This window comes from Perkinsus marinus, assembly GCF_000006405.1.
Source record: "Perkinsus marinus ATCC 50983 genomic scaffold scf_1104296976014, whole genome shotgun sequence".
Lineage (NCBI taxonomy): Eukaryota > Perkinsozoa > Perkinsida > Perkinsidae > Perkinsus > Perkinsus marinus.
The window spans coordinates 64701-83468 of record NW_003200561.1 but is presented as its reverse complement, the minus strand read 5'-3'; the positions used below and the strand labels follow the sequence as shown (position 1 = coordinate 83468).

The window sequence follows — 18768 nt, the reverse complement described above, 5'->3', positions numbered from 1 at the left end:
GTGACAGAGATCTGTACAGCTCTCATTGACACTGAAACATACACTGCCGTGGTCTAAGTAGCATCGTAACACAACGAGGACCAATCATACGAAAATCACAACTCGATGATACTGACTCAGGTCCGTTTGAACCGGCCGCTGCTCAGCAGTTTCCGCTCTACTACGTCCGTGCCAGCTTTCACTGACATACTATAGGTGAGGGACAGCTGCTAATCTCCCTGTTAGGATTAGATAACTCAACAAGAGTTATTAACAAGTGGTTCTAACTTATGATCAATACAGTAGTCATAAAGTATACGCTAGGCTAGCAAGGGAGACTAGTATCACAAGAATCTAAAATTACAGGAGACACTTGCACACGACACACTACCCTTCAACCTGCACTATTCATTCATCTGATAACCTGAAAATCTTGCTCACTTTCTCTTACTTGCGTTTCCTCAACCGATGCTTTACGCGCAGGAAGGATAGTGCGAATTAGGTTGTAGTAATGGCAAGGAAGCCTCTGGAGTCGGTGGATCTGAGCCAGAACCACTACGATGTATTAGAGGTCAATGCTCGGACGGTCACGGCGGCTGATATGAAACGGAATTTTAGAAGGTAGTACTGCAAGGCGATTTGAATGTCTATGTTACGGGTATAAATGTCGTTGATATGAACATTGTTAGTGATTTGCCCATTGAGATAACACTACACTGAGTAGGATTGCAGGACAGTGCCTTACAAGGCTGCCGGATTATACTCAGCCGTCAGGGACTATCTTCATCATAGGCTTAGCTAAGGGATTCCTTCAGCCTAGAGAGGCATATTGTGTGTTACGGGGGATTGGGTCAGCGACAATGATGCAGCATCATCTTACAACGCGGAATATGATGGGTTAAAGCTGAGAGCTTTTCGTCTGCTTAGGCTCTGTTTGAAATACCACCCTGATAAGGGAGGCGAGCAGGCGACCGATCATTTCCATCGTATCAAGATGGCCTACGACACATTATCTGATCCTAGAAAGAAAGTGAAGTAAGCCTACAGTGGTGAGAGGTTCACATAGGGTGACCATCAGGTTTGACCAGGCTTATTTCTATGCAAGACATTCTGCTCCTCGCAATTTCAAACGAATACCACGTAAGAAACTCCGTTACATACCATACCATCTTTTAGCGAAATCATCAGAGCCCTCTCCAGTGGAACCTTCATCGAAGCGGCCGAGAGTCGTCCCTACAGCAGGAGTGGCGACGGGCTCGTCCGGAGTTAACTCGCCTAGTGAGAGTGTATCAGGAAGTACTACCCTTACCCACTTCTTATCACATTATCAATCCTGTTGTCGGATAGGCGTAAGTCCTCCGTCCGAAGACATCACATTAGATGGCGACTTGGAGGGTATGAGTATCACTAAGCTGAAGTGTATAGCTAAGGTAGGTTAGGCATCTCTAGGGTGGTGATAGTGATAGGATTACAATAGGCTAGAGGGATCGATATTGCGACATGCATTGAGAAGATTGATATCATTACTGCTTTGAAGAAGGGATTGGAGGCACCAGCCGCTACAGTAGTACATAGGGTTTGGTGTATGAGGTTGATGGTAGATTCAGGAGGTGAAGAATGATAAGGCCCCAGGAGCTACGGAGCAGCCGAAGTCACCAACGAAGACGGCGAGTCGAGTTGGACCAACACTCCCTGAGAATGGTAATAAGGGCGACCCTGACTGAAGATCAGGGGTGCTTTCAGATGATATTCGGAGTCGTCAAGCAGCATATGAGCAGGAGCTCGCGTCTCATGTGGCAGAGGTGGCAATTTCTAACGGTAGCCTTGCAGCTTCGACGGCTCTCGTTGAGAGGTTATCAAAGTTCCAACGATTGTTGGATTCATCTGTGGTCTATGCTACTACTGATCATTTCACGGCGCTTTCGGATCTGCAGAATCGTATGGAGGGGAATCGAAGTGAAGGGAAGCCAGACAGTAGTGGTAGTAGTAGTACGATATCACCACGAGGGAGGTTTTCTAGTGCGATTCGAAGTCACCTGAGTTCTCTGGTTTCGGGGGTAAACGCGATTTCTGAGGTAAAGAAGTCTTTGACGCACTTATCTGACCGGTTGAGAGATGTTATGAAAGATATCAAGCGGAGCGATGCAGAGTTGATCGTAAGTAGTAGAGGGATAAGCGGCGAGATTAGGCGGTATCAGGAGTTGATAAAAAAACTGTCGGAATCGACGGAGGAGGGCGTGGATGAGGAGCATAAGGGAGCAATTGGGGAGAAGGAGGCCCGGAAAATGAATGTGAATCGTCTTGCTGGGTTCAAGGATACGTATGGTGGTGCTCCATCGTTTAGCAGTGGTATTCCCTGTAGTGGTAAAAGTTGGTCGGACTTACTACCCCCTGCGGCCCGACGTGTTGCCCAATCGCAGCCAGAGGGGAACCCGGAAAAAGGGAAGCCTGATTCGCATGGTGAGGGTCAACGTACGGGCTCGGAAACTGTTGCTCATCCGAAGACACCGGACGAGGTCGTCGAGGGATCAGTGAGGCCAACTGGGGTGTCACAATGTGGCGATGAGTCGGTCAAGTTGGAGAAAACGTGTGAGGATAGTTCCCGTCCGGCGCGACGATCGGTGACGGTTAAGATTCCAGAGATGTGGAGGAAGGGACGTCGGGTGCAGTTTGATACCAATTTTGGAGTTGTCCGATTCACCCCACCCGACAACAGCAGTCCGGGAGATCTGATGACTTTCGATCCATCGACTCGGATGGTTCGCAAACGGCAGCCTCTGGTAGCGCGGAAACCCTCAGAAGGGGATCATAAAGTTATTTGGGAAAATGGAAAAGAATTTGTTTTACTGGACTAGAAAAACCGGGCTGTTAAGTACATTACTACGTCCTCAGCATTTTTGTATATTATTGTTGTTATTCAGCTCTGCATATACCATTGCCTATTGTCATCGTCAGATCACGCGTCTCTCGAACACTGTTATTTGTGTTTGTTGTTTTCTCTCCTTCGGGTACCGGATAATACAGTACCTAACTGTGAAAGGTCTACTTCGGTACAAGCAGAGCCCGTCCAGCTTTGAGAAATAGCGTTTGATAACGATGGGGAAAATGTGAAACTGATTTCAGAATGTGGGTAATTCAAAATGAGTTCTCCCCGGGTACATTGTATGTTTGTAGATGATTCCCTGCTCACAAGCGGATTGATGGTTCGATGATGTTGAGCATGGCGAACGCTGTGTCTATCAGTTGTGTTATATGAGAATATCTTCAACGTGTTTTAGCCTAACTTCATTCGTAGAGGTGATTGTATATAAGTTTCCATGAGAGGTCATACGGTCGTGCTTGAACTTGTTGTTTCTTCGGCCGACCGAAAGACCACCAGTATTCGGGCAAGGTCCACTCGATACTCGATGTTACATATCTTGCATGCTGATTCACGTAACACTCGAGATTATCCAGTATACGTGGATGTTCAAGGTCGTTACGTTGACGAGTGAAGGAGATATTCTCGCTATGATGACGGATAACAATTGCATCACCTCATGTGACAGAATCGTCTTGTCAGGCTGTAATGATTACGCAGACGGAAGATTCTGACGCTTTCAAGATACTCTTGGTTCGCCCGCTGATAATGAAGATTGTGCATTACGAATTCTGTAGTGTATATGGTCCTACTCAGCCTCTGTTTCATTCATCATAGTAACCAATTCATCCAGCAGTTATATGTCGTCAAAGAGTAGTGTTCAAGAGTATGGTCCTACAGCGGACTCTAGCAAGGCTACAAATGGTCCGATCTGTCGGTCTTTCTTTCCCCCTTTGCTTAGGCAAGGTCCTCATCAGAAAGGAATCGGAAGTATGTGTATATCGGGAGTCACATAGTCGGGACCGAATTTTGGACTTGAACAGAAAAGTTGCTACTTGCACTCTTAGCTGATCTTGCAATTTCTCAACGGAAATCTACGCAACTCGATACGATGTAGACGGAGCTTGAGGCCCTCACCAATTTATGGGGATATCATCGCTTGTGGTGATGGTTGTGTCTCCACTTACCATCCGGGAAGGCTCTGGTGTTGGCCACTTACATGAGATTAAGGATGGTATAGTCAACGTCACTTAACAAAACGGCTCGGTAAATCGGCTGTTATCATGATGATGAAGTTCCGTTAGGTTTGCCCATATCCTTTTCAACTCTCAAGGAATGGTCTCTCACAACGCCAGAAGGGTAGTAGGTAGTAGTTGGGCCAGCGTATGTGCTTTTTTTGATGGAAACAGAACTACGCACTTGTCAACATGGTATTCTATACGGATCCTGAGTGAAGGAATGATGAACAGTCTTGACCAGTGAAATAAACCGATTCTCCAGCGGTCCAGAAGAGAGGGCCGTCAGCTGAATGACCTCGCCTTGCTGCAGGGGGTTGTTTAACATCCTAACACTGCCATAGATTCGGAGTAGCGGAGTTGAGGTCTACCGCTGCTCACTATATAACTATGGTCGACTACGGGTACCATCGTTAACCCCAATATGAAGTAAACTGATGATGGTGAGTCCGGTTCGGCTTTACTGGAAGTTTGAGATGATCCCTTTCGATGGAGTAGCAATCGCCTCTGAGACGATTCTGGAATTCATACACTAGGGTGGTGGTGTTGGGGGTAAGGGGCACATGCTAAACCACGAAGGCCTTCCGACTCCTAATGTGATGGTGGGAATACCTGATAACGAGGGATCTAGCATCAAGATTACGGAGCTCGGGTGACTTGCTGGAGGACGAATCTAAGGAGACGGATAAGATTGGCGACTGCGACGCCTTTCTCTGCTGCTACTGCGAATGGGGGACCATCAGAGAGATGACCAATCATAGTAGCGTTATAATACAATACTGAATCGTTTGGTGCTAATGCTTATTTGGTGTCGTACACCGACATGACTCGGGCATCAGTAGTACTAGAGTGTGGGATATCGATTCTATATAGACCACACCCTGTTGTGTTACGATTGAATATGCGAGCCCTATGGTGCAATGTCATAGTGGTCTTGAATAGTAGGGTGAGTGAACAACAGTTTCTGCTAAGGTGGAGTTGAATTTTACGGATTGTAATGCCCCCTGGTGAGGCCTCTCCTCCTGGAGCACCTCCCAACCACTACCGCGTACTCGGCTTGACGAGCGAACGGGCCACAGCAGATGAGATACGGAAGAGTTACCGCAGGTAGTAGTAATCAATGGGCATCTAGTAGGTAGGCAGTACGCCTAGCTGTGTGCCTCTCAGGTTGTTATTAAAGCATCATCCTGATAAAGGTGGTACTGTTGATGGGTTCCATACCATACAAGAGGCTTATGATACCCTCATAAACCCCTGCAAGAGGCGACGGTGAGGGCAGTGCTATGTGCAACGTTGACGACCTATTTGAAATTGTATATTGCCAATACGTTTGATTATTAATACATTATTGTACTCCTCGAATAGTAATACTCAATAGATTTATATTACGTACTAAGTAGATGCATTCATAGGTGATAGCCCCTAGACGTACTCATAGTGTGATGAGCATAAACGATATTAAAGACTCTATATCCAATACCACTCCTCGCCGTCATCATCATCATTATGGCAGGTACGACCAAGTGGATCTACCTCGAGCAGTACCTCGAATGCAAGAGTCTGTAAAGGGTGAGTACCATCCATTGGTTTCCGGCTACATCCCCTCCTCCAGAGCCAGCCAGTAGTAATGCTCAATCAACGCTGAACATACCCAGTGACTTAACTCTGGCAGCACTCACCACACCAACATTGAGGCAGATCGCCACAGTAAGCGTCGATGCGGCCAGCACTAGACCGCATTATTCCAGCAGTTGGAATGTATGGTCGCTCTCCTCAGCTGAGCTATGGACTTTTTCTTATTATAGGAGTTTATATACGAATTGGTGTAGAAGTAGACAGAAACTAACAAGAATTTTCCAAAATTTTTTATACTGTCGCCAACATATGTAGTTGACCATACTGTTAGAGAGTGGGAGTCAAGTTGGACCACTGCGTATCGAAGGACGAGCTCATATCAGCTATAAAGAAAACGGGCTATAACCAAACACATGTCAGATTAAATTTAGTCTAGTTCCATGTATAGCAGCATATACAGGTCCGCTGTCACCAGCAGGACGAGTCACCAGCGAACGGCGGCAGCGGCGGTAATCCAGATGAACAGTCGGTGGCCCCTCCAGTAGTAGGGGAGGTGAGGCACCTCTCTACAGCTCATGGGAGGTCTCAGACGCCCGCCACCGCCAGCTCCAAGCCAAGTGTAAATCCCCTAGCACAGGACATCGTAACGGAGGCCACCAAGATGGCATTGGACCCAACAGGTAGTGAGGGGGCTTCCGTCGTGATCCTCTGCTCATGAATGCAATTGTTGTTAGATGTACAATACCTGGAGGCATGTATGGAGTCGTTGAATCGTCAGATGGCTCTTGAGGCCTGGCTGGACATCGGTCGTGCCTCGACGCCCGTCTTGGATGTCATCGGTAGCGAGATAAAGCATGTACAGGTGCTATTGAATGGTATCACTCGAACCCTGAATGGGGCTACTACCAGAATACAGCGGGTCCAGGTGGAGGCTACTACGAAGGCCCGGACGGCTCAGCATACTGCTGGTCTCCTTAGAAGTGATCCCTCTCTCAATGAGTTATTCGATTCTATTAAACGTAAAGGAGCTACGGTCGCCAAGGCTGTGAAGGCTATAACGTCCCTTGGGAAGATGGTGGATGCCCTCTCGCACGGCCTAACTGGGGTGGCTCGAGACATAAGTGTCGTTGAAATGGACTCGGTGGGAGTTGAAAAAAGAGTGGTATCAGCCTCCAAAAAGTGCCATAGTGAAGCAGTTGCTGCGGCGTTGAAGTTTAAATGCAGTAACGGTAAGGACCTATCTCTCGAGCAAGTACTAGAGGCCGTACGATTTGCCTGGGAGAAGACTACTAAGGAGAGACACCAGCGGCCACAGCAGGGTCAATCAGTCCCAGCAGAGACAACAGCGAAGGGCTCTTCTACCAGGTCAGATCTGGCTCAAAACACTACTGATAGCGGTCGGCCAGAGGCGAGTGGTGATGAGGAAACTAGAGTAGGAGGAGGGGAGGCGGTGACTGGTGCTACTGGGGAGAAGGGTAGTTCGGTAGCTGCTGATGGTGAGGGGGTAGTAGATGCGGGAGTGGGACAGATGGAGTCCTCTAAGCGGGTGGTTAATTCAGAGGTGGAAGATACTTCACAAAGGGGTGATGGTAAGCATGAGGCTAGTTGTCCCAGTGTGCTGGCTCAAGGCTCGACTACTGGAGGGGACAGTAAAGATAGTGGGGATGCTGGGATTAGCGGAAATGTTGGGCTACCGAGTGGTGCTACCGAGATGGAGGGGAGGTCAACGACAGTTGAGGAGGCAGGAGACGGACTGGACCTGCCAGGTCGGCAGTCCAATCGAGAGGAGAGTGCTCTACATAGCAACCCCGGCAAGGATGGAGGGCCCTCCAGGGTCGTGGAGGCGAAGTCAACAGTGGAAGGGACAACAGGGGCGAGGGGGAGGGGCAGAGGGGAGCAGTGGATGTCCGTCAATCGGAGTCTACAGAGAAACCTCCCAATTATTGTGGGGGTAGCGGCCAGGACACGATAGTGAAGGAGAGCGACAAAGAGGTTGGGAAGCGTGATAATGGATCCACCACGACCGCAGTTGGCCATAAGGGCAGTAACGTGGAACCTTTTAGAGGTCGAAAAAAGCGAAGAAAGCAGCACCACTCGAACTCTGTTAAGGCCACCAGGAGCTGCTCTAGTGCCGATGAGCATGAGGAGAAAGTGAGGCCAACACGGAAGCGAAAACGGACGGCTGACCTGAACAGAGATGTACCATCGACAACGCCGTCCCATTCGTCATCATCGGAATTCCCAATGATGAAAGTGCGAATACCGGATGGTTGGAAAAAAGGCCAGAAGGTTCGCTTCGCCCTACCCGATGGCGTTGTTCTGTTCGTACCACCCGAGCAGTGTCGGCCTCGACAGATATTGATGTACAATAAGGTTACTGGGAAGATGACTTTTACGGAGGAGCAGCAGCCACCACCACCACCACAAGATGAGATTGATGTTATCTCCCTTTCTGATTGACTTTAACGTACACTGAGATAGACCTATAGCAATAGTCATTTCCCGAGTTGCCCTCGTTCTCTTGCGTTATCGCAATATCAGTGACGGATTCATCTATTGACACATTAACCCTTACTCATACGTTCTAGGGGAGTGTTATATTTCAATGACTTCAACTCCTGATGAGACCCCCTCAGAGGCGTGGTCGTTGTTATCGAATCTTGAAGGCAACTCGGCCTCGACAGTCATACTTACCGCCTATCCCTTCATAGTCGTACAGAGTATCGAACTGAACAGCATCATTGTTATGATAACCCCTGAGGAACATACACGATGTGAAGACGTCGCGCACATAACAGACCTCCCAGCCGCTCCCTCCTGTGTGGCAGCAACGTTGTTGTACAACAACAGGTTGAGAATCGGTGTTGGATGCGAGTCGGAGGTGATCATATTCGATTTCAACGATAATGGCACCAAATGGAAGATATCTCATCGACTAGAAGCCCCTGGTCCGATCGTGACTGTGACTCTCTACTCTGATATCACTTTGGTCGCTACCACCACTACACTATGGCGTTTCACTTCCGACCGCAAGCCGACCTCTCGTAGTATCTTCCACGTCCCTGCTGAGGCTACGATCCTACGGGCTGTGTATGACGGCCAGCAAACTAGGGTCGCGGTGGTACTACAGTGTAAACATGGTGTGAGGCTTGCACTCATGAACTTGCTCTCGGAATGGCCGGTCTCCTACACACCACCTTTCCCCCCGGGCACCACAGTTGAGCAAATAGCACTAGTACGGAACAGTGCGGGGCAAACGTTGGTGTATTGTCTGATATCAACACACCGAGGCTTTACTGCATTCAAGTTCTCTCTATCGTTTGGCAATCGTCAACTCTATATGCGTCCCGTTGCATTCCTCGAACCATCATTTGGTCGGAGGGCCAAACTCCTATCGCCGGACCACAAGCCGGGTATAATCGTCGCCTTATTGTGGAACACCGACTGTGTGAATATCCTCATTCGCTGCGTTAACACCAACGAAAAGGATCGATATGCTCGTCTCAGTATACCCGCATTGAGAACGCGAGGTCACACCAACCGACTTGAGGAGGTGGGTAGCTGTGGGCTTACGACAATGGCAACGACGTTTTCACATGCAGACTGTGGTCCCGGTAGGAGTAGCATTTGATGGACAACAAGGAGGCTCCACGGTCGTGCTCCTGCTCCGGCTCATACGCTCTCAGGTAGGGTGTAAGAACATGCCGATTCTCCTCAAGATTTGCATAGTATGGTATGAACGCATATAGTATGAACATGTGTATAACTTCGATTCGATAATAGTTGTTTTTATTTCGTTTTCCGTATGAAGTTTCAGTATAGCATTATAACTGTGGGCTCAGCGAAAGAGCCTCTTATTATTATATAATTACGATCATGGTTCATTGATAATCAAGTGTTTATTGTTATATCTAGAGGTCATTACACCATTCGTCTTCTCTACAGTAATGATTACTACTTACGTTACATATAGACATGTCGCTTATAATATGAACGCGAATGATGAATCATCTGATCAATCATCATTGATGATCATAATGATATATCAATTCATTTGTGGTATATGTGCGACATTGTGGCCCACTCGTGTCATAGTATAACCTGATGCAGTACTCGTAGTCTAGGTGGTGTTAGATGAATGCAAACATGCATATAGAATAGTACAGACGAAAATAAAATGTTCAACAACTCCTACGTCAGGGCATCCCACCGCGCATTCTCGCTATTACGCTGACGGACCGACAGGAGGCTCTCAGGATGACGAACTGCAGAGTTACGGGGTGTTCAGCTAAGGCATTCATCCGTGATGGACATGACTACTCGCCTGGTGACAAGGACATCGTTCAAGCCGTGTCACATTTGCTCCCCAGGCATTCACCAGACAGTAGACGGTGTTGGAGGCGAAGATGGCCAGCTGAAGGACTTGCATCTCTTGTCGCAGTTCTCATTAACATGTAGATGGATATCAGAACTGATCCAATTTATTTCTTCATTTGATTCACCCTCAGCTCGTTCCACTGGAATGAATGCCACATCGTTCAAGCAAATCCATCATTCCGAGCATCCAAGAACGGCAAATAATGCACCACGCTCAGGTGAGACCACGTTATAAGACTCTGTGTGTATCTCGTCTCGAGCGATCCATTCAATTCAGCTCATTGCCTTGGAGTCTTCAAACTAGAGAAGTCGCCCCTCGATCCACTGCGCAATCAGCTGTCGAGTCCCTATCGCACAGCCGAGCATAATAATCGAGGCCAACTCTACCGGCGTAACATATCACGGCGCGCTAAGGACCATGGAATACGTCTCGAGCTGCGCAACTCCACCAACGAGTTGATTCTTGATGTAGACACGTGAATTGAGTATCCTGCTAGCTCCCTCGTCAGGAACACGTGGATTATGCATATCGGTTGTTATCCTTGGGCACAGTCTCCACTACGAGTCGAGCGGAGAAGCGCATCTCTCTCAGTGAAGTCTTGGCTCCTGTTTCAGCTCCCGTGAGACCATTGGACAAGAGTATTCGGAAGATCAAGCATGAGAGGTATGTCCAAGTCTGCTTAGCACGAAGTGATATCCGTCCTGTTGTTTCAGCGCATCGATGTCGTCAAAGGATTATCTCACTCGACTCTACCACAAACTTGAAATCATAGTTGCTCGAGCTCACATGGGTTGTATCAGCGTTGCAATCTGATCGTTTATGGCCAAGTGCATGAGTCTCACTAATCAAAGCTTATCCCCCTCCACTGTATGTGATCGCGCTTCCGTGATACCATTGTTCCTTTCCATTTCGGTCTTGTGGCTATGCCGAGCTGCTTCCCCCACTCGATAATCATCATTATTCGATATGTAAGCATTCCATTCAAGAATACCATGACTTCTTGATGTTATCGATGTTTAATGTTGGGTTCCAAGTCCCATGAGTGATTCTTGGCAATAACGATTAAGCGGAGCTTGTTATTGAAAATCATGAATGTGTCTCTTTTGATCCTATCGAGAGTGTGTAGCGCACAGATCCTCGCGTGAATGGCATAGGATGTTACATGCGCCCTGAGATTTAACAAGCGCAACTCCGCCAAGCGCAAGCTACCAACTATCCTATTGTATAAAACGTCAGCATACGAGCCATGCTCGAACATGATGTTTCTGATTAGATCGATGCTACTGTTCGTCTCCGTGACATGCCCCCTAACGTTGCCACCATTCTCATCTCCATCTCGGTTGTGCTCGATTCACATTCGGACCGATACTTTTCCAGACTCGTACGTGCTAATGCTAGGGGATGATCGGCGGCTAAATTATCAGCTTTCGTTGGAGGATCATCACTTTGAGCGGGGAAATTAGCCACGAGATAGCGCGGATACCTGAGGCCATTCAAAACGACCATGTTGAGCGCTGACCTTACCGTTTCTCGGTAACAACACTACGACCAAACCAACTGAGTATCCAGTTCGACACACCAGCCGATGAAAACTCAGTCTCGCCCAGCATAGCCCAACGCTCCCGAGAGACCATGACCGCTGCGCGTGACTGAGAGAAGATACCACAACGAGCGATCACTATGCGGGTTTGCCGTTGACAGTATGGTTACTGATATATCCTCATAGCTACTAGACATTATGGCAATAAGGAGATTGAGGAGGGTTATGTTGATAGTGTAGGTCGTGACCACGAATATGAACCATAGGTAGTTAGAACCCTACGAGAGATCATCACAGTAATATGGGGAGCCATACGAAGAGTCTACCCTCATGTTATCGATCTGGCTTTCCATGGTGTCACCCAAAAGACCTATCCTGTATACAGAGAGAAAGTAGTTCCATATTCGTCCAATACTGCCTGGCTTGGAATGGACCATCGGCCCACCCAAAGTGGATTGGGTATTGTCTACTGGATAGTCTACAACCCATACAGCAAGCATGAAAGACAATACAAAGACAGTGAGCATGACGAAAAACCAGCGCACCGAGTAGGTAACCTCGACGACTAGGCGGAACATCCAGGCTAAATTCTCGAAGCCTCGGAACATCGTGACACTGTTGATAAGAAGAACAATCATGGTAATTGAGGCGTACTGCGAGATCGATATGTGATCTCTCCAGTGCTCGTGGAAGTCGTAATCGGTCGCAAAGTCAAATATGATGAGAGCGACCATCATCGTCACGGCTGACAAAAGTGATAGATTCGTTGCATCATCCAAGTAACTTCGCCAGGAAATTCTGCGAAGCTGCAGAAATTCTTTCACATAGTAGGCGAATGAGAGGACGAGTAGGATTATGGCCAGGACTTCACGACCATCCCTGTCGGTGTTGTAGTCGATGATGTACTTAGTGCCGATGGCAACGTACAGAAGCCACTGGGTGAAGGCTGTCATGAATGCTACCCAACCAAAAGCCTGCCACTGGTGTGCAAAGAGCAAACGCATCGTGGGGGAAGTGAGTATGTCATCAGGGAGATGGGAGAACCAGAGGTCCCACTTGAGGGACCACGACGCGTTGGGAAGACAGAGCACCTGATCACGAATAGCAATAGCACCAACTAAGTGGACCTCTGAGCCTAATATGGGGTTATTGCTCTGAGCGAATAGCATACCCAAACCGTGATGATCCCCTGTGGTCACTCTAATGTTCGATTCAGTGGTGTACTCGTCTGACTCGGGCTTGCGTATCCCGAGAGCTCGGTAGTAGTCCTTGCGGGGTAGGCCATAAGCATTGGCGGAGAGGGAGTAGTAGGAGGAAGTTATGCAGGAGGTTATCTCGTGCCTTCCACTCGATGGAAGCACCTGCGTGCAGCTGCTATTATTCATAAGAGAGAATATTGACCTCAGGGGCCTTGCGGTTGCCATCAGTTGGCATCAGGCGAGAGTCTAAGAAGGTTCGCAATGAGGGAAGATCTGCCGCCCTGTATGTGGAGGCCATCAGAATTGGCGTCAACAGGGACGAGACATATCTAAAGCAACTTCCTATATAGTAGTCGTGGAAAGAAAAGAACCCACCCTGCCCCATGCCTCGAGAGGGATGTCGCGTACGCGAGCTGTACATCAACAGCCTTGAAGGACTTATTCGAGAGGCTGATAAGCAGCGTACTCGTGAGTCGACTGTCAAGCCGGAAGGAGAGCTCAATACCGAACTCCTCGGCGACAGCATAGGCAGTAGCCAATCCTGCCGTATTATCTGTCTCTGCCAAGTAGTGCAAGATTGTGGTACAGTGATCAGGGAGCCAGTCCAGAAGAAGCCGTGGCTGCGTACGTAGTAGTGTTGCTAGGACCCAGCCGGGTGTACCAGCATCTCGGCATTGGAAGGAGTACGCGCCTTTGGTAAGGGAAGCCGCACTGTCGCTGAGAGCTGTGAGCTCAGCCCATATCTCAGCGAGGCTTGCTTCTCCGCCTCGCTCGATCGGGTGGATCTCCAGGGAACCGTCCGACAAGACCAGCGCCACTCGTGCTGGTCTGAGGACACAAAAGCCGACCACAGTGACATCAGCGGCCAGGGAGATTGTACGGTGAGGGCGCACGCGCGCTACACCCCCAAACGAGGTGAATCCAGCCAGACTAGAACCACGGCCCACCAGGCAGAGGTGACTGACTCGGCAAGTAAGCATATCCCAACGGATACATACTCCATAGACATCAACGGTGATAAGGTCTCTGGGGTCGTCAGTGAGCTGACAGCTAAGAATGACACCGGAGGGACCAAGTGGTTTGAATCGATAGTTACTAGTATTGTAGTGGCCATCGAGGGAACAGAGGCAAACTCTACTGGGTATATGCCACACCAAGAGAACTCCTGCTTCATCAGCACTGACTAGTCGCGAGGGGTCCCTCAATACTTCAAGGATCGATACGTATGAGTCGTGCCTGATGAATGCTCCATTGGCCTCCTGGGGGATGTCCGTGTCACTGACGGCGTAGAAGATGTTACTGTGGTGTGGTATGACAAGGAGCTCGTTACTGTGTGGAATGGCAGCGATGCCTCGAATACCATTCTGGGCCACGACAGATGGCCAGTCGAGGGCCACCCACTGAGACCTCGTGGAAGAGAACAGGCCAATTCTACTGCCGAATATCAGCGCCCAAGTGTCGTAATGTAGTAGGTATTTTACACAAGTGACGGGCACTTCAAAGTTTTCGGCGAAAGCTCGGCTAAGTGTTGAAGTAAGCGCATGGTCCTTGGTGCGCTCCGACACCTCAATTCCATTCTTAATGTGGTGGACATGGAGGATCCAGAAGGGCCTGTTGCTGATTCCAGTGGCCAGGGAAACTATCAGGATCTCGTAGTCAGCCGAGCTGATGGTCCCTGAGCAGTCCATGACGGTGTCATAGTAGCTTTCTTGGTACGTGTAGAGCTCCACGAGACCGGAGAGGTGATCCTCGGTTGAGTACCACTGGACGGTATGAGCGTCGCCAACAACTAGAAAGTCCCCATTGAGACGACCAATGACCATCACTGCCTGTGCAGTTGAGGTTTCCTTGTTATCAACAGCAATAGTCTCGGGACCGCCTAGCTTATTGATACGAGAGCCATGGAAAGGTCTCCAGAGGGTGAGTGGCCCCGCTGGACCAGGACACGTCAGGCCAAGTGTGCCACAGAAGACGCGGCACAATGGCCGTCCCGGGGGATGGGAACGTGCCTTGGACTTGCCAACAACAGACCTGAGGGAAAGGCTATCTTCATAGGAGGTGACGTTTTTACTTAGCTGACAATGGTACGGTATCGGCACGTATCAAGGAGCCCGAGGAAGAGCAGTCAACCTCAACTGAGTATAAGACCCCGTCAGACAGGTCTCCAGCCGCCAGGATCAACATCACCACTGGTGTCCACTGAGAGTTATCCCTAACATACGAGACCTCCACGCTGGCACCGGGACTTTGCCGTGGCGCACCTCGATAGACGAGGAGACTGTCCGGATGAGGAGCCGTTGTGGGAATTGAGCATAAAGCCGAAACCACTGCTCCTGGCCCTTTCCCTCAGCTTGGTCACTCCACCACGGCTCCGGACCGCCGCTTCCCCCATGACATTAGCTACCCCTCTGACCATCTTCGAGGGCAGGGGAGATTCGGGATGGTCTCGCTCTCGGATCTCCTTGGTACTGACACAGGCGTTCTGATGTTGGGTAGCGGTCATGCTGATAATCGGGGGTCTGAGGCCTCGAGGGAGGACCGCTTCAGGGAAGGTGATGGTCCTTTCTACGTCCCAGATCGAAAAGTTGCGGATAGTTATGGACCGCTGGTTGGCATTACTCGATGCTAATCTCAGACAAGGATAGAGACCAGTACGGGGCAGAAAGCACAGCTCTCCAGGGACTTCAGTTTCAGTAGCTTTAGGGAAGAACAATAGTGACGATTTGTCGGCTTCCTCTCCTTCATCACAGAGGCCTGTTGCAACGCGGATGGTATGGTCCTGGACGAACGCTACCACTGGAAATTTCTGCCCGGCCAGGTCATTCTTAATGACAATACCCGAAGCTGGAGGGAAGTCTTCAGAACCATAGACCGGTACCACACTGGTCCCAACATATACCCAATCCCAAGACGATGAGGCTACTGCCAAGCTCCCCATCTTTAAAGGGATATGTGAGTGTGGCCGAGCTACCATTTTGAAGTCCAAGGGCCCATCGGGCAATGCCCAGGCCCGGGGCATTGATACTCCTCCTAATATACCATCGCTCTCTACAACGAGAAAGGCCTCGTCGGGTGTCCATAGGAGACGTGATGGTCCCAACATCCTGCTTGGGAAGGCCGGCAAGGGAGTAGTACACTGACTTGGTGTGAACAGCATCTGAGCGACATCAGTCCAGATTCGCAGTTCTAGTCGGTGGTCCTCGGTCGTGACTAGAGCGGCCAGCATGGAACATGTCCCGGTCACTGACATGGCTATGATGTTACACCCGACGGTGACTGTGGGTACTGCAATTGTCACAGTCCCATCATCGTCGGGTTGGACCACGGCGAAGCCCTCCTCTTCGTCGGCCAGGAGTATCATCCAGTCACCATGGAAGGCCTTGTGTACGACTTCTGGTATGTACACTACTTCTATACAACGTAAATGGGCAAACTTCCCTTGGGGGATCTTAGTCGTCAGAGAGCAGCCTGATAGCATTTATCGCAAGTGCTAGACCAAGAAAACTGGGAACAGAGTCCGGCCACCTACGATCTCGGAAGAAAACCCGAGCGTTAAAAATGAGCGAACTAAAGGTAATGGGTATCATGTGGAAATAGTGAACGGAACTGGTGCTTCTTCCATGGTAAAAGTGATGACATAACCATCAGACTTTGCCTGTTACCGGATGAGCACCCAAAATAAAGGTTTATAGGGTCGGTTTCTATCAATTCCATATAGGATTCACGGTTTTCATGCCTTTGTTGCTGGTGATAAAGAATGTATAGGGATGCCGAGATTAGAGTCAAAAGACTGTTGATGAAGCCAACTATGAAGTTCCTGGGTGAAGGCTTGGATAATCAATAAGGTGGCCTGCCTTCACGTGGGACCAGCGGGCTGGCCGTCACGCGCTATACATTAACTGTCCGATAAACACGTAGGTCATCTGTCATCATAACACTGTCATGTTGAGTCTAGCTTGTCACACTTGGCTAACCCTTGAGTGTTGTTGACTTAATACAAATGTTATCCCGTGACCATCACAAACGCCAATCGGAGAAGGGGTGGTAAAGGAGGATCATGGCACTGTTACGTGTCGCCTGAGCTGATGGACGATGAGAGGATAGCATATGAGGTCAATCTGAGAGCCAAGTCGTAGAGTATTGGCTGAGTTACCTCATTTCTATCGATGGTCATGCGGCTATGTAAGATACCGCGACAGGTATTGAGCACCACCCAGGCTCGTGGTGTCCCTCTGCCCTACTAGAGGTTGCTTGGGCCACCCTCCTCTCGGTAGACAACACAACAGTATGAAGGCCCGGAGGTCAAGACACAAAACCATCCAAAGGCATGTGGTCCCCTTTGAAGGAGTCCTCGTATGACATTCTAACACTGTTAGGGGCATTCGAAGTTGCGTACAGCACTTACAAAATATCGACCTCCCATTTTTCGCGACTCATGAATCACCAGGAAGCACATACAGTGTGTGGGAAAACACATCGGATAGCCTCAACTCTGCATGATGGCGTTAGACTACTTCTAATGAGATTGACAACCACTCGAACTCATCAAATCAGTGATCGCCTCAACAGCTTATCCCATGTGCTCGAACACAGCAATAAGGAAGACGCCTATGGATGGCAAGGGTGGCGCCCTTCCCCAACTATACCACAGTCAATGCCATACGAAAATGTGGTGATCGAAAATGTCTCCTGCGGGCATGTTGTCCAACAGGATCGACGCCACAGGGCGACGGTACCGGTTAGAATGGTACATGATGTCAAAAAAGTGTTGGGCTTAATTTTCGTGCTATTCAAGAGATAGCAGCTATAGTCTATGCAACAAGGCTGAGCCCATTACTGATAGACCCAGAATAATCGTACCACTCGCCGCGTCCATCACCATCGGGTCCTCTCGGGCCAGGATATCAACAGGGATGGGCACAGTGTTGACTTGCGAGAGCAAGGGAGATTAACTATCATCGTTACAACGGCAAAGCGAAGAAGTGCTAGCCGCCAGAGTGCACGAAGAGAGACGCCTACCATGTTGGGAATACTAAACGCAGATGGTAACAACCAACACGACATAGAAAGAACAAGCGTGAGAAACTATCTTTTCTAGTGGGCTCACAAATTGTGGTATTGCTGTATTACTCACACACGCTGTTGCTGGCCCTGTGTCCTGGCCTTTTCTATTCCCTCATCGAGAGACTGATCAAAAGCGATGGGAGCCAACCCTACCTATGATAATAAAATTACCTTGCATAGGTCCTCTACGACAGTTTCCTCCAACATAACGAGAGTTCCATCAGATTTCATAAGGCAAACCTCGACGTTCTTCCCACTAGAGTCCACGACCTCTAGCAGAGCCCTGACCGCCATTTCTATTGTTTCCTGTTCAGACATGTCCTCCTTGTAGTTCTTCTCGAGATAGTCACTCACTGATGCACAGCCCATTGAATCAGCCGGTAGTGAGTGAGGATATTACCAGTCTTGCTGTTCCTCCCAATAGCAGCAGCCTTCCACGAGTTGAATGACCCAGATGGATCTGTCTGGTATCTGCGTTCAGGAAAACGACTTGAATGACATCTTCTAGGGAGGCTTACAACTGGGGTTTCTTCTGCTCGTTTTGTCCGATTATCAAGGTTGATATACCGAAGGGACGAGCGCCTGAATAGTACAATGACAAGCACCATCCTCCCATTATAGTGTATGACCTCCCTTATAGGTGTACTGCTGTTGGACTCCTGCAATGTATCGAGCCACATAGTCCACTGTTGGTTGGTCCTCAACATTGAGGCGGTAGCTTTGACACTCCACACGAGCCTTATTGGCCAATACCTGTATTTAGATGTCGAGTCAGAGTAGACGATGAACCCGCATTATCACCCTTGCGTCAGCGTTAAGGCCAGCGAAAGCCAACATCACGTGTTGGTCTATTCTGAGGATCTTCCGGACCGTCCTAAGGTAGTATACATAGCTTCCTTTTGACGATAGGAACCAGTGTTGGAAAATATGCACATAGT

General features: G+C 49.1%; 5 protein-coding genes across 6 annotated transcripts in view; 2 read left to right on the top strand and 3 right to left on the bottom strand.

Moving 5' to 3' along the window:
• Positions 1-490: 490 nt before the first annotated feature.
• On the top strand, positions 491-1703 carry Pmar_PMAR007479 (conserved hypothetical protein; the record flags this gene model as incomplete). Its single annotated transcript, XM_002764869.1, has 7 exons — positions 491-600; positions 907-1014; positions 1058-1119; positions 1156-1275; positions 1327-1409; positions 1457-1543; positions 1581-1703. The coding sequence occupies 7 exons, from the start codon at positions 491-493 to the stop codon at positions 1701-1703; spliced, it is 693 nt and encodes a 230-aa protein (XP_002764915.1).
• Positions 1704-4640: 2937 nt separating this feature from the next.
• On the bottom strand, positions 4641-4833 carry Pmar_PMAR007478 (hypothetical protein; the record flags this gene model as incomplete). Its single annotated transcript, XM_002764868.1, has 2 exons — positions 4641-4686; positions 4718-4833. 2 exons carry the CDS (start codon positions 4831-4833, stop codon positions 4641-4643), a joined length of 162 nt encoding a protein of 53 aa, XP_002764914.1.
• Positions 4834-5071: 238 nt separating this feature from the next.
• Pmar_PMAR007477 (conserved hypothetical protein) lies at positions 5072-8109 on the top strand (the record flags this gene model as incomplete). Its single annotated transcript, XM_002764867.1, has 9 exons — positions 5072-5181; positions 5242-5343; positions 5588-5643; positions 5687-5781; positions 5981-6064; positions 6110-6190; positions 6239-6329; positions 6384-7554; positions 7605-8109. 9 exons carry the CDS (start codon positions 5072-5074, stop codon positions 8107-8109), a joined length of 2295 nt encoding a protein of 764 aa, XP_002764913.1.
• A 3076-nt stretch (positions 8110-11185) lies between these two features.
• On the bottom strand, positions 11186-15704 carry Pmar_PMAR007476 (hypothetical protein; the record flags this gene model as incomplete). Its single annotated transcript, XM_002764866.1, has 8 exons — positions 11186-11196; positions 11413-11510; positions 11552-11676; positions 11738-11845; positions 11894-12928; positions 12969-13095; positions 13142-14797; positions 15028-15704. 8 exons carry the CDS (start codon positions 15702-15704, stop codon positions 11186-11188), a joined length of 3837 nt encoding a protein of 1278 aa, XP_002764912.1.
• A 2136-nt stretch (positions 15705-17840) lies between these two features.
• Pmar_PMAR007475 (proteasome subunit alpha type, putative) overlaps positions 17841-18768 on the bottom strand; it is a 3327-nt gene continuing 2399 nt past the window's right edge. The window contains exons 4-8 of one of the 2 annotated variants that reach the window (XM_002764863.1): positions 18460-18583; positions 18349-18412; positions 18231-18301; positions 18002-18183; positions 17866-17953 (exon numbers count right to left, since the gene is read on the bottom strand). In XM_002764863.1, the coding sequence (XP_002764909.1) occupies positions 17897-17953; positions 18002-18183; positions 18231-18301; positions 18349-18412; positions 18460-18583 (498 nt within the window). In that variant the 3' untranslated portion in view covers positions 17866-17896. Of the gene's footprint in view, positions 17954-18001; positions 18184-18230; positions 18302-18348; positions 18413-18459; positions 18584-18768 lie in introns of both variants that reach the window. The other variant, XM_002764865.1, reaches the window with a different exon arrangement.